This window comes from Vigna radiata, chromosome 7, assembly GCF_000741045.1.
Source record: "Vigna radiata var. radiata cultivar VC1973A chromosome 7, Vradiata_ver6, whole genome shotgun sequence".
Lineage (NCBI taxonomy): Eukaryota > Viridiplantae > Streptophyta > Magnoliopsida > Fabales > Fabaceae > Vigna > Vigna radiata.
The window spans coordinates 7,268,307-7,287,860 of NC_028357.1; the positions used below are offsets into that span (position 1 = coordinate 7,268,307).

General features: G+C 34.7%; 2 protein-coding genes across 3 annotated transcripts; one reads left to right on the forward strand and one right to left on the reverse strand.

Annotated features, from left to right (window-relative positions):
* The first annotated feature begins 8,796 nt into the window (after nt 1–8,796).
* On the forward strand, nt 8,797–12,099 carry LOC106769481. The gene is made up of 3 exons (XM_014655113.2): nt 8,797–9,078; nt 9,347–9,404; nt 10,145–12,099. Exon 3 carries the CDS (start codon nt 10,170–10,172, stop codon nt 11,766–11,768), a length of 1,599 nt encoding a protein of 532 aa, XP_014510599.1. The 5' UTR covers nt 8,797–9,078; nt 9,347–9,404; nt 10,145–10,169; the 3' UTR covers nt 11,769–12,099.
* A 486-nt stretch (nt 12,100–12,585) lies between these two features.
* Nucleotides 12,586–18,940, reverse strand: LOC106765597 (probable receptor-like protein kinase At1g49730). Of its 2 annotated transcripts, XM_022783048.1 has the most exons (11): nt 18,878–18,940; nt 18,555–18,713; nt 18,264–18,440; nt 15,559–16,107; nt 14,792–15,082; nt 14,433–14,694; nt 14,291–14,343; nt 13,890–13,957; nt 13,679–13,768; nt 13,444–13,528; nt 12,586–13,297 (listed from the first exon to the last, which is right to left on the reverse strand). In XM_022783048.1, the coding sequence occupies exons 3-11, from the start codon at nt 18,334–18,336 to the stop codon at nt 12,753–12,755; spliced, it is 2,016 nt and encodes a 671-aa protein (XP_022638769.1). In that variant the 5' UTR covers nt 18,337–18,440; nt 18,555–18,713; nt 18,878–18,940; the 3' UTR covers nt 12,586–12,752. The 2 variants fall into 2 exon arrangements, with proteins under 2 accessions (XP_022638769.1, XP_022638768.1); XM_022783047.1 differs by lacking the exons at nt 18,555–18,713; nt 18,878–18,940 and having other exon boundaries at nt 18,264–18,546.
* Nucleotides 18,941–19,554: the final 614 nt, after the last annotated feature.

A 19,554-nucleotide genomic window follows, 5' to 3' on the forward strand; every position in this document is an offset into this window, starting at 1 on the left:
TTGATGAACTATGAACAATGGTGCTTCAGGGTGTATGCTATTTTTCAGGTTCCATTATTGTTATAGTGGATTCGGGAATGTGAATATATTACTTACCTCTTGAGCATTGGGGATTGATCCGCGTCTACTCTATATCAGGCCGCTTCATTCATATCTTGATGTTATTCTTTTGGGTTCAATTTAAATGAACATGTGTTGACATGGATAGTTATATGTTGATGAGGAGTGAACTCGTTGAGTTTGTATTTTAGTTTGTGTTGCCCATGTGGGTGTTTGTGCCAAAACCAATCATAGTGCACCCAATTTTGGTGTACATATGTGAATATATATCTCTCCTTTTGCGAGAGTATTTTTTTTAGATTGTGTTGGTCACATTATCATCTATGCCAACTATTGCCTGTAAATGCAGTTCTGATTGATTCATTGCTTTGCAACTGACCAGTATGCTGCAAATCTTTTTTAGTTTCAATACACGAAAAGTGTTTTGCAGATTGCACAAGCAATTCATGGGAGTTGCAGTCATACAGGAATGTAATATATGCAAAACTTGATCCCTGCTATTGTACAAATGACAGTTATAGATGACACCCGGATGAATAGAAGGAAAAAAAGCTATAATGTATGTTTGCTACCAAAAAGATATATTTGCTTTGACCAATAAAACTAGTGCACAAGTCCCTAATTGATAATTGTTTTCAGGGGAACTAAAACTCAGGATCTCTTATTATGTTTTTGTCCTCTGATCATTTAAATCTCTTAGAGTTTTCAAAGATACGTAGTTGATTACTGTATTGATTCCTCGTTACAGTAATAAATTTTGTATTTTGATGTCTTGTATATAGTTGATGAGTTTCTTCAGTGTGGCACTCCAGTTTTCTGACTATAATTATGAGATTGCAAAAGAGAAAAGTCGATGATGTGAGAGTTTTGTACTAACACACGATAAGCTAAGTGCTGAAAGGTATGAAATTAAGGCTGTTTCTAAAAGGACTGCAAATGTCAAACCTGTGTGATGCCACGCTAAGTTTACTGTGGTTGTCACTGAGATGAAAAGGTGTAGATGAGGATCAGTACAGAAATTATCAGTGAGAATTCTACATTTTCTGAATTCTATAATTCCGTAGGCTCTAGTTTTTTGACAGTGATCAGCCTTCAGAGTAATGGCTTTTTTATCATATAGCATCTTTTTGCAGCAGCTAAGAGGGACATCACAGAAATAGTGCATTTGATAGCCTTTTGTGGATTTGAGCGGTACCTGAAAGGCCATTTTTATGACAACGTTAGAATGATAAAGTAAATGTAAAACTGAAACAGAATTATCTTTATAAATAATACCTATTTACAACAGATTAAGTGTAAGAATTTTCTTTATAAATTAAAAAGAAAATTTAAGGATGGAGAACGAATATTTTTCTATTTAAAAGTTATGAAAAATGCGTGATCATAATTATAAAAGTTATATATATATATATATATATATATATATATATATATATATATATTATTTCTTTAAAATATTTCAACTCTTCAAATTGAGAAAATCTCATGCAATATAGATAAATCTAACCATGTTTGGTGCTGAATTACAAGTTTCGGGTGAAAAAAAGAAGTCCATATGATATAAAACCTCACATAAGAAAAAGTTTACATGACTAGAATAGCAACAATAGTTTATAGGTAACTCCATGTGAACCAACCTTAGGTCAAGATAGATAGGATTGGTAAAAATTAAGACAAATAGGTTGTTCGAGTTAGGTTCAAGTAAAGTTACGCCTAGGTTAGACCAAGGTTAATAGAGTTTATATTGTACCAAGTTAAATCAAGCCTATATTGAAATTAGTTAAGTAGGACAAAGTCGAACCAAGCTAAGTCGAGCCCACAAAAGGTTGAGTTGATTTGGACAAACGTAGGGTTGAGTCGAGTTGGACTCGCTTCAGGCAAGGCAAGTTATACAAACCTCATACCGACTTGAGTAGGTCCCACTTCAGCCTAATCGAATTAAGTTGGATCCATGTCAGGGTCAATTAACTTAGGCCCATATCAAGCTAAGTAGAGTTAAATCCGCATTGCATTGGGTCAAGTTAAGCTCACATTGGATCCACATTAGGTCAAGTCAAGTTAGGGCCTTATTGGATTTTATTGAATCAAACTTATCTTTACTTGATATTTCACTTCGGCCTACCCTTAGCTCAATTGAGCCAGGCACACCTCAAGCTGAGTCAAGTCAAGCCCACATCGAGTAAAGGCAACTTGGGTTCACGTCAGGTTAAGTCGAGTTAAATCAAGTCAGACTCATGTCTAACAAAGTCTTATTAGGCCCATATTGAGTGTAGAGTCAAGCCTACCTATGCATTAGTCGACTCGGGCCCACCTTGAGTCGAAATCAATTGGACCTATCTTAGGGTCAAATTGATTCGAGCCCACCTAGGTCAAGACGATTCAAGCCTAACTTAGATTAAGTCAATTTTGTTAGAACGGCTGTAGCGGAATGGTTAGCGTGGGATAACAAACCAAGAGGGAGTGAATTGGTTTTTAATAAAAACGTATGCATTTTAAAATTTCTACTCAATTAAAATTACTAAGCAAATAATAATGACAAATAAAGAGAGTAAGGTTGAGAGAAATTTGCACGGATGATTTTATCCTGGTTCGGATCTTACCAATCCTACGTCTAGTCGCTTATCTAAAAAAAAAAAGATAAATAGTTCACTACTCACAAAACAATTACAAATTACAATCACATAAATACAATTTGTAAAAGTTTAGAAAACATCTCTTGTGATGCCCCAAGAGATGAACCTGCACCTCCTTTGAGTCTTCACAAAGGATGAAACACTTCCTTCGAATACTTCACAAAGGATGACTTTCACTTTCGATCACTTCCTCGGACGCACCAAAGATGAACCAACTATTCTTCTATCACCGTAGCAGCACTTCAATAGCTCCACAGATAAGAGTTTCTTTAGCCACACAAGAGCACACAATTCTCAAGAGTTTCTGAGTTGTAGAGCACAAGGGAAGAGTTGTTGTTGAAGGAAAATGAGAGCCTATATATAGACTCAAGCAAATACTCTTCCATTTTTCATTTTCTACCATTTAATGCTTTTAATCGATTAGCTAATCAATTAAAATGAGTACAACGGCTAGTTCAACGGCTAGAAAACTCCAACGGTCAAATTTAATTGATTAATCTACTTGTTAATCGATTAGCTAATCGATTAAAAGGTAGTTTAATCTATTATTCCATAGACGGTTTGAGTTTTCAGATTTTGCTAGGATTAAACTATTAATACTAGGTTTAGTCGATTAATACAGTGTGTTTTTTACTATGAACAATAATTTTATAATTCGAAAATGTTCGAAAACAGGTTGATTTCGTTTTAACACCAAGAGGGGGGTGAATTGGTGAGTTTTCAAAATTAGAGTCTTTTCGCAATATTTTTCACAAAGTATAAAACTTTACAAATTTTCTTGAATCGCAAGCAATAGAAATTTAAGTGCAGCGGAAAATCAAAGTAGACTACGTAAATAACAGAGTCGACTGAATGTAAAAGTGTAGGGATAAAGAATTCAAATGCAGGTTTTTATACTGGTTTGCCCTCAATGCCTACATCCAGGGTCCTTCCAACACCAGGAAGCAAATGCATTATAATGGTCAAGGTTTTTACAACAAGGCTTTTATAGAGACCTCCATGTCAAAATTATAAAACACCTCTCATACCCTTTAACCAAAATATAGGCAATACACACAGCAAGACTTGCATCAAGATATCCCCTCTTCTGTAATCTGCAACCCACTTTGAACAATCCTCAAAGTATACCAGACTCCACGAGTCTACCCTCTGTATTCACAACAGGTACAACAATCACCACAGAATGCAACAAGCCTTGATCAACCAAAGAACACCTCAATTGTGCAGATAATGATCAAGCAGTAGGCGCAATTGGATTCTCCTTCAGAAACTCTTCAAAGAAATATCTCTACCGTCTTCTTGATGAGTTCTTGGAGCACTAAATTATAGAGAAACAATCTGAAACAGAATGTGAAAATGTTAGTTCGTCCAAAAGTTCTCTGAATAACTCAGGTCTCGTCTATTTATAGATTTCTATAAATTAGACGCTCTTGTAGTCGACTAAGCTACTAATAGAGTCGACTATCTCCTAACAGTAATAACAGTTAAGTTAAAGTAGTAGATGTCAAGTCAAACAAATTAATTTCACATTCAATATAGTTGACTCTCATTCAATGCTTAACTAACTTTTAAAAATATAGTCGTTATTGTTCACAAGCATAACATAATCTCAAATAAAACAACTAACAAAGTCGAATGCAAGGCGCACACAGTCAACTTTGACACATCTGCACATATTGAAATTCTTTTCAATGCAAAATCTCACATAACACTGTATTTGAAAATCTGTGCAAAGTCTTCAGTCTTAGTCGATTCAATTAATAATGAAGTTGACTTGAACTATCATATTTGCCACACAGTTTAAGTTCACAAAAGTGCATGTGGTTTTCTTCTTCTAAAATATGTGTAATGCAACCAGAAACGATGTAACATATACAAGCTCAGTAAATGTGCATTCATAAATCAAAATCAACACAAAACATGTTCAACAAGATTACAATCAAACTGAAGATTGGAACATGTAACACATCAACAATACACGTGTTATTAAAAATGTGTTGTCATCATAAAAAACCAGAGTGAATAAAGCACTGTGAGATTAAGGTTAGCTAAACCAGTGCTTCCCTTATCAACAATCTCAACAGAAAATACATGGAATCAAAAGCATTAAGAACCTAAGTCCTAGACATTAAATTACAATTATTACAAAAGTTTTTCATTATAGTACAAGTCTTCAAAAGATCTTCTTGAATCTTGATTTCTCTTGACTTGATTTGGACAACATCAAAACTTCATCTTCATCATTTTGCTAACATTCTCCCCGCTTTTGATGATGATAAAAAAAACTCCTTTGATTTAAATCTTTTAGTAATAATCTAGATAAAAGCATAACTTATGGAAGAAAAGAATATTAGTGAATAAACACAAATAATTTATAAGCTTTAAATAATTTATAAACTTTTTCTCTCCCTTTTTTATCATAATAAAAAATTTTGTTAGTTTATCTCCCCCTAAAATTATACTCCCCTTAAGAAAAAACATGTATTCATAAGATTTAAACAAACTTGATATATTTTATTGAATTTAAACAAACATTCAAAACACATTTAAAGCATACAAGCTAAATCATAAAGCATCAAGAGAACCTAAAACTCATCACTATCCTAAAAGTGTTTTTCTAATCCTGAAATCCTCTCATCAATATGCTTGAGATGAGTGCAAATTTCTTCATGACGAGCATTTTGAAAGTTCATCATCTCATTTTGCATTCTTGCCATCTCGGTCATTTGTCTAGATAAACTTTCCATACTAAATTCTTCTAGCAAATGAGATGGTCCAGCAACATTGATTAGGTCAGGAAACTCAGTATCTTCTTCATCTTCATTTGCATCTTTATGAGCTTGAAAACCAACATCATCAGAATGGATATATATTGCCTTGTTTGATGAAGCCCATTTTTCTCAGTGAGATATCTCCAATTTTGTGATTTGGGAGAACATGCTCAGCGCGTTCACTAGAGACATCTACGCCTTTGTATTCGCAAATGCGAGAGACTAAAAGTGGATAAGGGAGTGGAGCATAATCCAACCGCTTTGCCTTGTACATGATGTTTTGTATGAGATGAGGCCAATTAATAGGGATACTTTGAAGTATTCCATACATGATCAAGAGATCAATTTCAGAACATTGAGCATGATTGGATCCTCTTTGAAGTATTCCTCAAAAATGAATATACCATGATTTTGTTAAATTGAGCAAAATCACTTGGTATATGTTGAGAATTTTCCAAAATTGGAATTTGAACTACATTTGTCCATATCTTGTTGTCAAGAACATTGTCGACTCCCTTGACCCTAGTGTGGAAAATGTCATCTCAAACTTTAAGGTTGAAATAAAAGACGCGGACAAAATCGGTATAATAGCACCCTCGAAGTTCCATCAAATATTGAACTCCTTGTTCAATAATGAGTTGAGGAAAGTGAAAACCATAAGAAGTGAACCATTGAAGATCAATGAACTTTTTCTTAAGAACCTTCCTCTCCTTCCAAAAATGCAAATACTTTTGATGCTTTTGCACATCAGAAATCCACCCTTCAAGATTAGCTTCTCGTTGAGGAGGGTTGCTTTCAGATGCCATGCTTCTTCTTCTTCTTCTTCTTCTTCTGGATGGTTCAACCATGGATAATGAAGAAAGATTTCAACAGAATTTAATTATAGGATATGTGAAGAAAGCAAGCACAAATGAGTTTGGGGATATCAAAGTAATGTTTGGAAGAAAGAATGAGGTATAAATTGAGAGGTTGAAATAAATTGATTAAAGTTTCATGATACCTTAAAGATAAACCTAATAATAAAAAATAATTAAAACCATAAGAAGTCAATGTAAGTATAGCATGAAAAAGTGAAGAAATTTGTCTAAGCCAATAAGAGGGAACAAACAACAAAAATTGGATCTTGAGATTTTCTCTATTGTTTTCTAAAAAATGACTTTAATAATTGATAAATTTTTATGATAAAAGATAATTTGGGGAAAATATATCATAAGAAATTTTATTTGATATTCTTAAATAATTATGTTATTTAACTATATCAGTAAATATAAAAAAAAAAAAGATTTGTCAAGTCTTTTTAAATCTAGCAAAGATTTTGTCAAATATTTTTAGATCTCCATAATAATCAAATATATTTTCAAGATATTGGATTATTTTAAAGATAATAGGAGGAGATTACATTATGAAAAAGAATATTACAAAAATAAAAAATCCCAAAAACAAAACCAAGTCTAATTCCTATACAAAAGAGACTAAGAGAAACACATTAGGGAAGCTAAGGAATCCTTTTATGTAAGACCCTTGGAAACTCAAAATTTAACAAGTTCTAAGAAAAGTTAAAGTTATAGTGTAAATTGTAATGTTGTCAACTTTGACATGGTTTACTATTTAACATATAACTTTTTATACATTTAAGATTTTTGGTTGGTTCTTTTTCCATTGGAAAGTAGACTCAAAAAGCTTCAATTTGAGTACTTATACGCATGTTTTTGACCTCGAGAAGAGTCTCAAACAAATCGGGGAAAATCGTAAAAGTTTTGGACTTTTATACTTAAGATAATCGATTAGTACTAATCGATTATTAGCCGTAATAATCGATTATTGCCAAAAGGAAGATCACATTTTTGGACCTTTAGACTCAAAATAATCGATCTCCACCTCACATAATCAATTATTTACGTCAAATATGGAAACATAGTAGCTTGGAATCTGTGAGCGTGGAAAGGTGGGGAATCTTCCAATAGACCATACTTCCAGATTTTGGGGTGGAAAGGAGCATGGGCATAGCTTTCCTTGTCTTAAAATATGGGAGAGGGACCATGGTTGTCCCTTGGGTTGTCTACTAAAGTGTAACAATATACATTAGATGAGTGTGCCATATTGGTTAGATGAATTTGTCCATACACATTAGATAAGTGTAACAATATACATTAGATAAGTGTGTCATTCCGATTAGATGAGTCTAACATTAAGTATTAGATGAATTTATCAATGTACTGATTATACCAGTGTAACATTAGACCAATATGTCCACACAATGATTTATATTTATAACGAATATACTTAACAAATTTTTGTATAATTTATTCTTTATATTTTTAGATAATTTACTCTATAATTTTTCACATATTATATTCTTTTATATTTTTATATAATTTACTCATTATATTTTTACACATATTAATTCTCTAAACTTGTGAATAATTTTTTAATTAATTTTATTCAAAATTTAATTATAAATTGAAAAATATTATTATTATTTTATAAATCTCTAAATATCTTTTAATATAATATATATTTACTAAGATAAAAAAATAAACAAAATACACAAAAAAACATCAAAGTAAACACAAATTTAAAAATAGTTTTGAAAAAAAACAAGAATTTCTGCGTTGGTATCTCCTTTGACTTCTCGTTGAGGCTGTTTCCTCCAATCATTTCACTTCTCGTTGATACAAAATGGCTCGCCAATTCCAAGATCCATTCTCTTCCACGTTTCTCTTGTTTCTGTTTTTCTCCGCAACTGAATTGGACGTTAGCTTCTACTTAGTTTATAATAAATATTAACCAACTAGGAAAATCAAATTATAACAATTTAATTTTGGGTTAAATATGTTTTTAGTTTCTATACTTTGGGACGATTTTGGTTTTAGTCCCTCTTTTAAACAAGGTACAATTTAGTCCTTCAACTTTAGAAAACTCTGAATTTTAGTCCTTTTTATCAAAATTTGTTAACTTTATTTACTATTTGAAACAATCCAAATGATATAATAAAACTTGCTTGAAACAGTAAATAAAGTTAACAAATTTTGGTAAAAAAGACTAAAATCTGATAATTTTGATAAAAATGACTAAAATTTAGAGTTTTCTAAAGTTGAAGAACTAAATCGTACCTTAGTTTGAAAGAGAGACTAAAACCAAAATCGTCCCAAAGTATAGGGACTAAAAACATATTTAACCCTTTAATTTTTTAGTATTTCAAATTATTCGATGTTTTAATCTTATAATTTTAAAATAATAATTTAATATTTACATGAAAAATGGAATTAGATTTTAATATAAACCCATTTATAATTAAAGAAAAACATGTTTAGTGGTTTCTAATGCCCTAAGAAAGCAAAAATATTCATCTTCACTTTCACTCTTTCTGCTGCCACTGAATAAAAAAACCCACTCACCCACCCAAACCAAAACCCTTTCATACTCTCTTCCTTCAATTACTTCCTCTATTACTCTATCTCATTTTTCAATATCACGCGCTAATCATCTTCGGGATTTATCCTTTATTTGCTACCTAATCAGGATTGGGACTCCGGATTCTTGTTCGTGTGGCATCCGATTTGATTTCCCATCAACAACGTTTCAATTATTCTACAATTAGTCAATAATTATTGGTATCTTTCTTATTTGCATTTTTTTTGTCACCCTTCATTCTTTTTTCAATGAAATAAAAATATCTGTATCATAGACAGCACCGTTGTAGGATTTTGTGTGTGGATTCCGGTTTTTATCTTACCAAAGCTCAAATTCTGTTCCGAATTTTTTTTTTATTAAAAGAAATTTCCTTCTGTAATAAACAATTTGGAAGGGTTATTCATGCTACCCGTTCCAGTGTGTGTTTTTCTCTAATAGATTTCTGTGCTTTGAATTTTGTTTTTGCAGACGTAGGTTCAGGAATCAAATTTCTCTTTGGGCGGTTGAGGGCTTTCCTTTTATAGGGGTAAGTGTTAGAAATTGCATAAAGTTTGTTTATTCTCATTTGGCTGTTGGTGTTAAAATGTCAATGGAATTGGAAGGGAGTCTTGGTTCAATACATGCTGTAGTGGTGGTAATAGTTGAGTTTATGATTATTGATTGTGGGGTTTTTTTGATTTCATTTTCAATCGTTCAGTGGGATACACTTTTAGGATACTGTGATGGTGAACTAGACTTTGTTTTGTAATTGTGATTCCTGGATGCGTATAAAACGGGGCGATGGATTGAAATCATTGTGTATTTTGTATTTTTTATTCTCAAAAATGTTTCAGAACCTTTAATTTGGTAGGGATTTTTATTCCAAGAATCATGTTAGTTCTTAGTTTGATATCCTTCACCCTTGTTTTGCACTGTGCAATCTCTGAATAGGGATACCTTGCATTGGACTCTCTTTGACAACCAGGCAGTTATGCTTCTTGCTCTAGCAGTTTAATCATTGTTTAGAAACCAGCATTGATGCTTAATAGTTCCTAGAATTGATTATCTTTAGTCCTATCCTGTTTCTGATTGAAGGGAAATAACCTGTTTTTATCCGAGTCCTGTGGGTCTTGTTCTCTTAACCGCGGTTGCGTTCAGTGCCCCTATTTTTGGGTCATATGGCTAGATCATTCAAGCCTATATAGCATTACCTTATCACTGTGTTGCAACAAGTTGTTTCAGGGATTTTTTTTGTTGAATGATCTCTTCACTCCATTATGCGTGCAGGAACATCTGAATTCCTAGTGCATTGATGGCTACCCCTAGTAAATCAACACAAATAACATCTTCTGACACCTTTGAACAGAAGGGTAAGACTATGACTGAGTCAAATGCAGCCATTCTTCAATGTCCTTTAAACCAGCAACTCCATAGCTCCTTAGATGGCCCAGTAGCAATCCTTTGGGATATTGAGAATTGTCCTGTTCCAAGTGATGTACGGCCCGAAGATGTAGCAGGTAACATAAGAATGGCTTTACGGGTGCACCCAGTAATTAAAGGAGCTGTTATGCTGTTTTCTGCTTATGGGGATTTCAATTCTTTCCCTAGGCGACTTAGAGAGGGCTGTCAGAGAACTGGTGTTAAACTTATTGATGTTCCAAATGGGAGAAAAGATGCTGCTGATAAAGCTATCTTGGTCGATATGTTCTTATTTGCTCTTGACAACCCTCCACCATCCTCTATTATGCTTATATCTGGAGATGTTGATTTTGCACCAGCACTTCACATCCTTGGTCAGCGAGGATATACTGTTATTCTTGTCATCCCTGCTGGGGTGGGTGTTTCGTCTGCCCTATGCAATGCTGGTAAATTTGTCTGGGACTGGCCTAGTGTGGCACGCGGGGAAGGCTTTGTGCCTCCCTCAAAGACTTTAGTGCCACCCCGTGGAGGTCCAATTGAGCTTGCTGGATATTTGATGGGGTGCCATATCAATGACAATTCTGAAGTATTAAATGAAGAAGAAGCAATAGTTTATAGAGGTATGTCACAGAACTATTACAACTCAAGGGAATTTTCATTAGTGTCACAATCGCTGTCTGAATACAACTGTGGCACATCGAACATGACATGCTTGCCGACAACTATGAGATCACACAGCCTTCCATCTGTATTCAATGATGTTCAAGGAGGGTCTATGATGCCTTCTGGTGATCAGAATGAATGCCAGTTATGGGTACAACCTGGGGATTTAAATGGCCTCAAAGGGCAGCTGGTAAGATTGATTGAACATTTTGGAGGATGCATGCCTCTCGCCCGAGTTCCGGCAGAGTACCAGAAAATTTATGGGAGACCTCTTTATGTTGCTGAATATGGGGCAATAAAGTTGGTCAATCTTTTCAAGAAGATGGGCGATGCCTTGGCTGTGGAAGGGAAAGGGAATCGGAAATTTGTGTATCTCAGAAACTGGAAGGCAGGCCCAAGTGCTCCCCCTCTCTCTTTGGCAAAGAAAGATAAGAAGGGAAAGGGAACCCAGGAAGAGAATGTGAATGTTGTGACTGGTGGGTGCTCTTCAGATGAGTTTTCAGATGAGGAAAGAGTAGTCATAGAAGAACATGACGAAAGAAGTTGCACAGGCAAGGGCAATCAGGAGAGTGCAGCCAAATGTGAAGTCGATGACTGTGTTATTGAGCACTTCAAGTATGAGCTGCAAGAGATTCTAGTAAGCTATTCTTGTCGAATATTCCTTGGTTGTTTTGAGGCTATATACCAGCAGCGATACAAGAAACAGCTGGAATATCAGAGATTTGGTGTGGACAAGTTGGAGGATTTGTTTGAAAAAGTGAGTGATGTGGTGGTATTGCATGAGGAACCAGTAAGCAGGAAGAAGTTCCTGGCTGCTGTGGGTGGTTAGAAAGCTTGGCAACGAATTGCTATTCGCATTAACCGTTCTGATGTTTTAATCTTATGCTGAGAAATTAGTTTTCTCTTTAGCAACCTCAGCCTTTTCAGGTTATTTATTCCTTAGAAGACTTGTAAAAATGATATGCTGGACATATGTGTTTTTTTTATAGTCACTGTCCTGCATGTATCTGAAACTTCACCCTCGAATTTGTGTTTATTTTCAGTCTCTGAAACCGATTAGCTACTTGTAGGAATCGGGAGACGTGTACAAGTAATAGCTTTTGTACTTGTATCTTGTATCGTATTTCAATATACAATTCTTCCATGTTGATTTATTTTGATACTGATTATTGGTTGAACATCATACCTTTTTATGCTTCCTGTACCTTGAAGTTTCAGTGGGAATCATTACTGAATATCGTAATAAAACTTGTGTACTCGTTCTTTTAATATCAATGTTTACGAATATGCTTCTACTAATGTCAGAAATGGTTGCCATTACAAAAATTGTGGCATGGGTGACCTGACTGGCAGCATAAGGAGAATCGTAGTCAATAAAGATATACATAGATTTATTTACTTTCAGCGTGTTTGGAACTGCTTTGAGAGGCCCATTTGACGAAACGAGTTCCGTTATAGCCATCGCAGTACATTTATTTAATGTTGGACGTCAAAAATTACGTTCTCATTGTTTCCAAACACTCATCTATGCTAAGTTCGCAGCTTTTCAATCAATATATCCCTTGCAAAGAGGAAATCTGCATGGATGACCATGATGAAATCGAAATCTGTTACTCTAAATGCCTCGGGTACAGGCACGTAGGCACTTAGGTTTGAAGGGTTCTCTTATAAAAAGAAAATGAAGTACTATATTTCTCATTTCTCCCATGATTTTCATATAGACTTTCTCCTACTTCCTAAAAATCCACAAATTTGAAGTCAGAGTAAATGAGAAATTTAAAACTCAAGTCAACTTGAAGAATCTAACGATGTTTCACACAGAGAACATATTTGGCGGAGACTGTGGAGAGCCAGTCTCAAGTAAAAAACTTCTACTGCAATATGACCGGGATGTACTCGAAGATGAAGCAAGATATCTTCCCTCTCCGCTGTGAAACAATGCTTCATTTCTGAGCATTTTCCCCTTGCTTCTTCTGCCTCTGTGCTGACTTCCCTGACATTCTTCATCTTCAACAGCTTGTAGAAACTCACTGTGCATTGGTTCTGATGTCTCATACAGAAGCCTAAGTACCTGTTTTATTGAAGGCCTTGCCCTTCCTTCTCTATGGGTGCACCATGCTACTATAGAGATTACTGTTTGGAGCTGATCCAAGTCAAAAGACTCCCTTACATTGGGATCTACTAGCTCCAATAATCTCGTATCTGATTCCATGTATGGTTGGGCCCATTCTACTAGATTCTTATTATCTTGAATGGCCCGTCTTCCTGTTACAATTTCAAGTAGTAATACCCCAAAACTGTATATGTCACTTTTCTCGGTGAGCTCTTGAGTAACAACATACTCAGGATCCATATAACCTGGAATTGAATTTAACATCCAAAATTAAGTATTGTCAATGATGAAGGTTTATAGCTGTAGTTCCCTGGATATAGAACCCTCCTTTAAATCACGTAAAAATCTAAAATCAGCTAAGTGAAATATAGTGAAGAAAAGAATCGGTTACCCGGAGTTCCCCGAATTTCAGTGTTTACAGGTTCAAAGCATACCGATCCATCTTTTGAAGCTTGTGCAAGACCAAAATCAGCTATCTGTGAAAATGATGTAATACAGGTATAAAGGAGTTAGTAAACAATTAACAGCATCTTACCCTGTCCATATATAACATCATAAATTCTTTGCAATGTTTCAAACTCTTTTAACAGGTGAAATGCAGGCATACAGTGCGAAAATCATCCAACCTTGGCAACAAAGTTCTCATCCAGTAAAGTGTTGCTAGATTTAATATCTCTGTGACACAGAGGAGGATCGCAATAGAAATGGAGGTACTCCTGCACGTGAAAGAATGTGAGGATTAAAAAGTAAAATCCATGGATAAAGAGAATAAAGGATGAAAAACATTCAGCCACTCGATTTTGATAAGCTTGAAATTAAACCAATGGCAGTTATTACCAGGGCATTGGCCACATCAATGGCAATTTGGATTCTTGTTCGCCAACTTAAAGGTGTTTTACCAGGGGCTGTACAAATGAACAAAAGTATCTTACGTGAGATTAAGGGGTTAACAGGGAAAAGAAGCAATATTATCTGTTTCCTCCCTATTTAAATGCTATAGTTTTGTTGCACATGTTGAATTGTCATTTTTAATATGGTACTGAGTTAGAAAAAAGATGCAGGACAGAAAGCAGATAAGATCCACATAATAGATACAAGCACAAGGGATGAAGATAGAAGTGCCATTTGTAATTTGACCAAATATTATCGAAAATAGAATATTATTCAAAACAGTGAGCGTGAATGAATTTATTTGTTTTTTTTAAGGAACAACAATCTATGGAAATCGAGAGCCATACAATGAAGATGATCTTTCAAGCTTCCATTTCCCATGTACTCATACAATAGAAACCTGCCATAGACATTTAGAAGAGTTTGATTCATTGGTATATATGTCGAAGAATATAAAAAACACAGAAACAGATACCTCTAACGTTTTACCTCTCACGTTTTTGAATGCAAAAGCCTCTCAAGGCAACAAGATGCCGATGGTGCAGCCGGGCAAGAAGCTCAATTTCTCTGCAGAACTCATCCTCTCCCTGCTCAGAGATTCTGTTCATCCGTTTTACTGCTGCGACCAGGCCATCAGAAAAATCAGCTTTATACACAGTTCCAAATCCCCCTTGACCAATGATAGTACTAAAATCCTCTGTAGCCCTTTTTATCTCCTTGTAGCTGAATTTTCGGAACATGGATGAAGAACCTGCTCAACACACCCCAACCAGGAAGCAAAATAAGAAAAAATGTTGTGCTAGTTTCAATAAAATATCACTAACAAGAATGATCAACCAAAACCTTACCTTCCTGAAATTTCCATGTTGTACAAGGAGGTAAGGTTTTCGAACAGGGTTTACCAAAATTATCAGGCTTGTCTAGCTCTCTGCTTTTCTGGCGAATTAGAACTATCAAGACTATGAGTGTGATAACAGCAACAGCTGTAACGGCAATAGCAATACCTGGAACTAACGTCAAACGATATGAATGATGCTTTCCCTTTAAAGGTGCACTTAACAATGGTTGACTTGGGCCATCAGAGACAGGTGGGCTTGGAGAAGCCATAGGAGCAGGCAAGGATGGGGTTGACTCTAAAACTGGCATCACAGTTGCAAAAGAACATGATCAGCTATAAAATTTTAGTTTCTTGGTAACTATACATTGACTTCATTGCATTCCTGGAATGAATATTTACTAGTGTAAAAAGAAAATAATACACATGCTTCATTTGGCACACATTAATTGTTATAACTACTAACTAGTACCCTTTACACAGTTTTTTCAATGCGTAGTTTAGTTATACTGTTTTCTATTCTTGTCATGTCATATCAATGGAAAGTATTTGTGCAACAATTGCTTGTTTAGTTAGAAGCAATTACAAAGAGGAACTACAACATTCTGAAGTATAGATCTCATCCATTTTATTGGCTTTACATCATAATAAATCTCAAGGCATAATCATTTAATGTAGGCAGTAGCATTAACACATGAAGGAATTCATTCACCCAGTGACCTGAAGAGGGAGCAGATCAAACTGATAATTATTAACTTTTTTACTTAATAAAATTCTTACCAGGAAGCTTGAGAAGTCCTTGAACCCCAAAGAAACAAATTGCAATGTCAATAGTAGATATCTCATCAACTTGGCTTGCTAATGCAGCAAAAGTGGCATCACGACATGTACTTAGTGTTATATTATCTTCAATTCCGATATGATGGAGATAACCAATGCCAGCATTTAAACACTTCTTACATTTACTTTCCTCTCCAAGTGGCGCTTTGCAATTTTTTGTGACCTCCGTAAATCTGGGGGATTGCAGCATTTGAACAACACTAGTTCTGCCCTTGCATTCATAATTAACAGGAATTTTTGTTCCGAAACCACAGAAAGCTGTTGCATTTTGTGCAACTCCATTAAGTTGCAAGGTTTGGAATATGGTTTGGAGGCAGATGTCAGTCGCATTTTGAGAGACCCCTAGGTTGCCTGTTGCATTAGCAAAACGAGAAACAGCAATTGCAACATTAGTATTGATGTATCGGCAGCATTTTCCTCTGTCACCATGGGTAGAGCATAGAGAGGATGTAAGTGTGAAGTTTGAACCAGTAAAATTCAAAGGGCAATCTGCAAAAGGAGGAGGAATATTAGACTATTAAACCACATTTAATCCTTCACCTGAATTGCCAACAATTTACTATAGTACAGTTAAAAGATTGCCCAGTCAAGCTGAGATTATTAATATAAGGATAGCAGTTTTGCTAACCATTGCGCTAAAGGAAATGGATGGTTCAAGAATCAATAGGGAAAAATTTACTGCAAAATATTACTTCCAAATATTACCATTGCATCTCTACCATGATTTCCAATAAAATCTTTCTATTTGTTAATCATTTCCCTCAAGGCAACGGTTAGAGAAACTGTAAAAACATATTCAGTTTCTGTGGAAGTTTTCAGAATGCATGAGATGAAACTACACAAAACAGGTCCAATCTTAGTTTCATTTCATGACATTCTTGCAGTATTAGTTTTGAATACATAGTTCTTTGATTATTACTGTTTAGTCTTTATAGTCACAATATGTGCACCATGAAAGTTTTTGGCACCTTGACCATGTCACGATTAGCCTTGAATAAATCTTGAACATGTCAAAATATTGTGGAAGAACGTCTATCTCAATAAAATGGTTTTACTGCTTTGGTTTGCAGTGAAAGCTGTGGGCCTGATGTTCATAGGCAATAGGCATACATTATATTTGAGTAATGATATACTTTGACATATAATGGAATGAAAATGAACTTATTACGATTTTATGGATTTTTTTTTTTACTCGTGAGCATTCTTATAGTATGGTTAAAGCGAGTTCTTCAATTCACTTATTTTCCTTTAGCTGTGGAAAAAAAATAAGATTGTACGTGATTTATATCCCTAACATGCAAGCAAATGACTTTTTGACTCAAAGCACAAGACAAATAAATACTGATCTGAAATTATAATTTAAAATGAACAGATTATAGCCCCTTCCTAGAGAGATGCTAAAATTATACCATCCTCTATTCTTATTTTAAAATTACACTTTCCTCCCCTCAGATTAATATGTGCTACAATTTAGTCCATCTTTACTTAAAGAAACCTCTTAAGGTCAAATGTTTCTCTTTTACTGACTGTCAACATTGTTTGAAACTGACTTTGAATCTTTTACCGTGAACTTTGAGAGTATAGAAGATTAAATGAACACTTTTAAGGAAATTTCAAGTTAATAATATGAATTCACAAACCATCATTTCATTTACTGAAGTCCAAAAATTCATAATAACCTCAAAATTAGTTATCAGTGATCGTCAAAATTGGAATAAAAAGAAAAACACACTTAGGAGGCCAATTCACATTAATCATCATCACACACACTAATTATACTAAAACGGGTTAAAGTGCAACACTTGCTGATCTCTGAATAGAGATGAGTGTAACTTTTTAACTGAGAAGTTGCGGGATAAGGGTGTATTTTACATTAATTGAAGTAAAATAATAGGGGCAGCAATGATGAAAATCTTGACAATTGGGTAAGGCCTTGTAACTATTCTGTGTCACCGATAACATGTTTTCAATTTATCAGAGTTCAAAACAGTTCCATTTTCTAGAGTTTACATACCAGTAAAAAGTACAACACAATATCGGATTTGCAGGATAGCCTTATCTATTTCTAATATAGGTTAAATGTGGGCAAATGCTTCTGCTTTCTGCTCTTTTAGAAGGTAAAAACTCAGGGTTCTCTATGGGCAAACCTAGAGCAATTGTGAATGTGTGATAAAAGCTTTTACTATTAATTTCTGCAACCATTCAGGTGGTAAAAGCTTTTGTTGTACCACAATTCCATCAAGATATTTGGTCCTAAATGTGACTTTGGTGTAGAAAAAGGGAAGGAAAACAAGGTGAGAGAAATGTTAGTAACAAATTGACAATGTGCATAACTGTCCAGATTCATTAACACCTGTCAATCCTTTCTCATCACATTCAAGTTTCCCAATAACGGGGAAAACAATCATAACTACGACCAACGTATAAATGCGCCAAGAACATCACCCACAAGTTCCAAGCGTTAGCATTATTAAATACCCGTTATCATTAATTCCTAGCTCGACACCATTCCTTACCCGTGATGGGTAAAAGACATATTCCAGAAATCAATGCAGCAGTTTGTGTACCCAGTATCGTAATAAGGCAAAAGGGTGGAAGATATTGAAGCAAAGCTAAAAAAGGAAAGAACTTTTGAAGGAACTAACCAGCCATTATGACAGGAAGCTGCATTCCAAGAAAAGCCAACATTCCCAACAAAGGGAGAAGCCCGTAGAGCATGGTGGAGTAGTTGGTAGAGAAGAAAGATGAGGACTTGAAAGAGTGTGTTTATGTGTATTGTGTGTCTTAACCACCCATTTTGGGAACACCATTCACCGTTCTGGCTGCTAGAATAGGTTTTATTAGACTTTTCAGAAAGACCGGTGGGTGTGTGGGCGTGTGAATGTGAGTGTGTGTGTGTATGAGAGAGATGAGAGTGAGAGAGAGAGGGTTTGTACTTTTTGTTGTTTGGCTCTGAATAAATGCGCACTGATGAGGAAGAACAACAATTTTAATTGATGCTTTCGTGGGGTATACCTTTATTTGTTTCATATTCCACAGGACACCAGAGGCTCCCTCTTCATTTTTCTCATTCTTCATCAAACTTCTCACAGACACTGCACACACCAAAAACAAATCCGTTGTTAATAAATATCACTTTTTTAAATTAAATTTGAAATCTTTATGGTGTTTAATGGAGCACATAATAATAAAATAATTAAAAAAAATTGTTTTTGTAGGAAAGTGCTGTGCAAACTTGATAGCTGAATGAAAACGTTACCTCTGCTCTGTCGAAACAGTGATTGGAACTTGCTTCTTTACCTGCCTCCAATGCCAAAGCTTCATTCAAACACCTTTACAAAACGTTTGTTACTATAACCAAATTAAAACCCTTTTTAGAAAAAGAAATGATAAATTTAATTTTTGTTTATAAAAAATTGTTGGGAGCGTCGGCAGTGAGATAGATTCTTTTCTTATGGAACGTAAAAGTTTAAAAATTGTTGAGTGTTTGTTATTGATATTTTTGGTTTCAATAATGATACTTAGACAATATTTGAATATCTTCACATGTTATTTTGTGATTGATTTACGATGGTATTTATGATTATTATTATTAATTGCAGAAGAATTTTGAACCAATAACAAAATGACACGTAGATGATGTTCAAATATTATAAAAAAAATATTATCTAAAATATTATTATCCTTTTGTTTTTGTTGAGATAATCGGAAGGCCTCATAAGTCTCAATCTGCATATGAATGATGGAAGAAAAATGTGATGGATTTAGTTGCATGAGCATGTGAGGATGTGTGGGACCTATCACTTCTCTTACTTCTTACATACATGTGCCTGCCTATGTTATGTGCTTCTTCTCTTGTCTTTGCTGCCACACATTGTCCTACAATGCCATACTACAATGCCTCCATATGCTCTTCAAATCAACCATATGTTGGAC

Excerpts from the sequence above, each read along its gene's own strand:
- LOC106769481 (XM_014655113.2), top strand. The coding sequence starts at position 10,170 with ATGGCTACCCCTAGTAAATCAACACAAATAACATCTTCTGACACCTTT.
- LOC106765597 (XM_022783048.1), bottom strand. The coding sequence starts at position 18,336 with ATGCTCTACGGGCTTCTCCCTTTGTTGGGAATGTTGGCTTTTCTTGGA. Across the intron at positions 14,695-14,791 it reads AACATGGAAATTTCAGGAAG|GTTCTTCATCCATGTTCCGA; the intron begins GTAAGGTTTTGG and ends TGTGTTGAGCAG. Across the intron at positions 14,344-14,432 it reads TGCATTCAAAAACGTGAGAG|GTTTCTATTGTATGAGTACA; the intron begins GTAAAACGTTAG and ends TGTCTATGGCAG.